At 35.6% G+C, this 3,602-nt stretch overlaps 1 protein-coding gene across 1 annotated transcript; it reads right to left on the minus strand.

The window, feature by feature from the left end:
- Positions 1–1,865: 1,865 nt before the first annotated feature.
- Positions 1,866–3,595, minus strand: LOC134231926 (toll-like receptor 4; the record flags this gene model as incomplete). Its single annotated transcript, XM_062713877.1, has 1 exon — positions 1,866–3,595. A coding segment is annotated over one exon (1,620 nt), but the record flags the coding sequence as incomplete, so codon positions are not given.
- Positions 3,596–3,602: the final 7 nt, after the last annotated feature.

Consider the following 3,602-nt stretch of genomic DNA (forward strand, 5'->3'; position numbering starts at 1 on the left):
ACTACCAATCAAGAAATTGTGAGTTCCGAAAGAGTAAAAAAAATTACCCAAAATTCCTTTACCAGAGTTACTTCCTGGTAACGTAAAACAAGAGCAAATCATTGAGATGCTAGGTTATCTTCAAACTGGCAAAGATCCTATGAAACATTCTTTGATGCTTAAAATTATGAAAGAACCAGAATTACTCAGGACAATACAAAGTCCAGTAGGGGATAAACAAATGCTGTTGGGAGTGCAATGTGTGGGGAAAGATGATAGTTTGATTACTGAAAACACAAATGTTATGAAGCAGATGAACAGGGCTGGGTGCATTTCACAATCAATTTTTACACATGGCGCAGTCATAGCACTAACCATTAATTTACAACAGGAACCATTATTTTCAGTTGAGACGTTTCCTCGTTTAAGTTCAGACATTTATACCTATAATGATTACAACGTTAAAGTATTATTTCGCATAGCTCACTTTCCCCTTGGCCTATATTGTACAAAAAGACGAACGCTTCTGGTGAGCATGCACTCTGATGACTACAGACATAGTAGAGTAGTTAGATACTCAGGGACAAAAATGATTCAGAAGATACAGTATGACAGTCAGGGGCACCCTTTGTTTTCTACTGGTATTGAAACAATGCTTCCATTGACTGAGAATTGCAATGGTGACATCTGTGTTTCTGATATTTTCGGAAGGGTGGTTGTCGTAGTGGATTCTTCTGGGGGATTAAGATCTAAGTATCAGGGCAACTTCACCAATCAATCAACCCACAAAGAATTAAAACCTTTACACTTTGCTACCTATGTAAATACTCAAATACTGATATGCGACAGCTCAAACATGCAACGTAGTCCACATCATAGACAGTAACGGGAACTTTCTTTGTTATATAAATTACCCGTGCGTTGGAGGATTGAGCATTGATATTGACCAAAATCTTATTACTGGAGACAAAAGGACTGGAAAAATTCAAATAATAAAATATCTCGAGAAATAAATTGTCTGATGGTCTGTGAAGTGAAATGAGATTTAATACTTTTTAAACAGCCATATATACACAAGACATAACTGCTAACGCATGCACCACTTGTTAATTCTTATTTATGAATTGAACATTTGCGGGATCGGTACTTTTGTGTCCGGAAACCAATTTCCAGCTGTGCACTGCGCACCATTTTTCCCCAAATATAAAATTCATCATCACTAAAAGCAGTCTGTGATGTTGCCACAGGAGTAGTCCCCAAGTTACATGTATTAATCAAATAACAAACAGTCATTAGCAGTCATATCGCCTAGTAATTATCCAGTTTCGTAGTGTCTATATAAAATCCACTCAACTTCTGGTTGTCTAAGTTTCGTGGAACAATTTTAAACTTATTGTTTGCTGCTAACTTAATGTCGTGGCTATCTATAGTAAATATATATTTTTTTATGTTTGTACATCTATTTGCAGCAGTTGTCATGAGTGGAATTTAAAAGTTTTTTGTTGTTTTCAATGTTTACTGATTTCTCTAAAGGAACTCCCTGCAGATACCATCCTTCTGCTTTAGCACACTATTCTAGCGTCAAACGCCTCATACGGTGTCACTTTTTTCTGGGATCTTAATCAGTACAAATGTAAAGAACACATATACAAAGAAAAAATGATTTTTTTGGGGCTTCAAAATGTTATGGCAAGAATTCAAAGTTTCTAAATCTTGAAGCGGTTGATTGTGCCAATTATAAACTTCTCAACACATGTTGTAAAAGAAAATAGAAATACAATCATAACATGTTTACATAACAATGATGACGTGTTAAGTCCTAAAATATTACAATGTTGTATACATGTAACGTGAATACTTTGTAACTTTTCTACAATGACGTCCAATATCTAGCATCGGATTACTGATAACTATTTCAGTAACATTCCGAAAATACTGTCGGTTATGTAAAGCCCGAAAACATGATTTTTTAAGTAAACTAAAGCCTTTAAAAGAACTAAATCGATTGTATGAGCGTATCTGCTAGTTTTGATCTAAAGGCTGTTACTTCCTCGTCGTCCCCGCCCTCCGGGAATTCTATGTACGATTCTGATTCGATCAAATCCATGAATGAAAATGGTATTTTTTTCATTACGTCTTTCTCTAGCGCAACCAAAAACAAAATATTTTCACCGTTTCGGGAATAAATGGCCTCCATGCGTGCCATATTTAGTTCAAACATGCACCAGTATGAATCTAGAAAATGTGACGTAATAATACAGAAGGTTTTCCTGCTATTATGAATGGCATTGGTGATATTGTCTGCTATGCCTGTTCCAGGGATGAAATCACGTTGGTGTATGCACAACCTTAAATTGAATTCCCTTTCCAAGTGCTTCACGAGATTGATGACGAACACTCTGTCTTCATCAGCATAAGAAACGAATGCGTCAAAGTGATACGACGCGTTTGGCAGGGCATCTGGTCTGTAAACATTAATTTTATAATTTTCCCTCGCCACATAATACATATACCTCAGTTTCCATCTATATCTGTAAAGAATACGGCTGATGGTGATTGTCAAGACAACGATTGTTAATGACGTCATAATGACGATAATAAGAGTGTACGAGGAACACTGTTTTTCCAACATCTGAAGACGGTTTTCGATCTCTGAGAATGGAATCCCTGAGGAATTTGAAGAAGAGCACACATATTCATCAAAATGAAGAAAATTAATATTCTTTGAACTTATAATCCATTTCACAAAATCCAAGTTCTCACAGTCGCATCTCAGTTCGTTGCCCTTCAGGTTCAATGATAGAATGTTCTTTTGGGAAATTGCATCTAACATGTCTCTGATTTCTCTACTCAAGGATGATATCTGGTTATTGGAGAGGTCAAGGTGAGACAAGCGATTCATATGACTGACTGGTACTGTAAACTTACTCAAAGAATTGAAACTGAGGTTAAGATTTTCCAGTTGCATGAGGTTCCGAAATACTTTACTAGGAAGTCGTACAATTCTGTTTCGTGTTAGATTTAAGGTTTTCAACATGAACAGATTCTGAAAAATTTCTCCCTCAACATCATTTTCCAGATTCTCACCTAGAGCATTTTTGGAAAGATCGAGGTAAGATATATTTTTCAAATCTTTGAAAAACCATGGCGAAATATAGCTGCAAAAATTATTAGAGAAATCTGCATGAACAACACTTTCGATGCCGGTAATGGGACCATTTAATTCATGGATTATGTTGTTTTGAAAATAAACTCTTGACAACATAGGTGTTTTAACAGATTTGAAAACAAAATTTTGAAGAGTCATTTTGTAGAGATTATCGTGAAAATATAACGTTTTTAAGTTGGGTGGAAGGAAGACTGTTATATTTTCTTGTGTAAGTAAAGGTAACTTTATTTGCTTTTTGACTGTCGTTACCCCATGTTGGTTTTCTGCTAAATTCGCACATTGGCCCGGCTTTGTATCTTTGCAGCTTGTGAAAAAATCTATGAGTCCTATTTGATGAAAAGAGGACTGAAAACTCGCATTGACAGTGATAATATTAGATAAATCGCCAAATTCTAGCAGATAAATCCCAAAACTGAGTACGTTATTGGCTAGATTAAGATATTTTAGTGACTTT

This window comes from Saccostrea cucullata, unplaced genomic scaffold (assembly GCF_032062105.1).
Source record: "Saccostrea cucullata isolate Sc308-1 unplaced genomic scaffold, CSIRO_AGI_Scuc_v1 ctg15301, whole genome shotgun sequence".
Classification (NCBI taxonomy): Eukaryota; Metazoa; Mollusca; class Bivalvia; order Ostreida; family Ostreidae; genus Saccostrea; species Saccostrea cuccullata.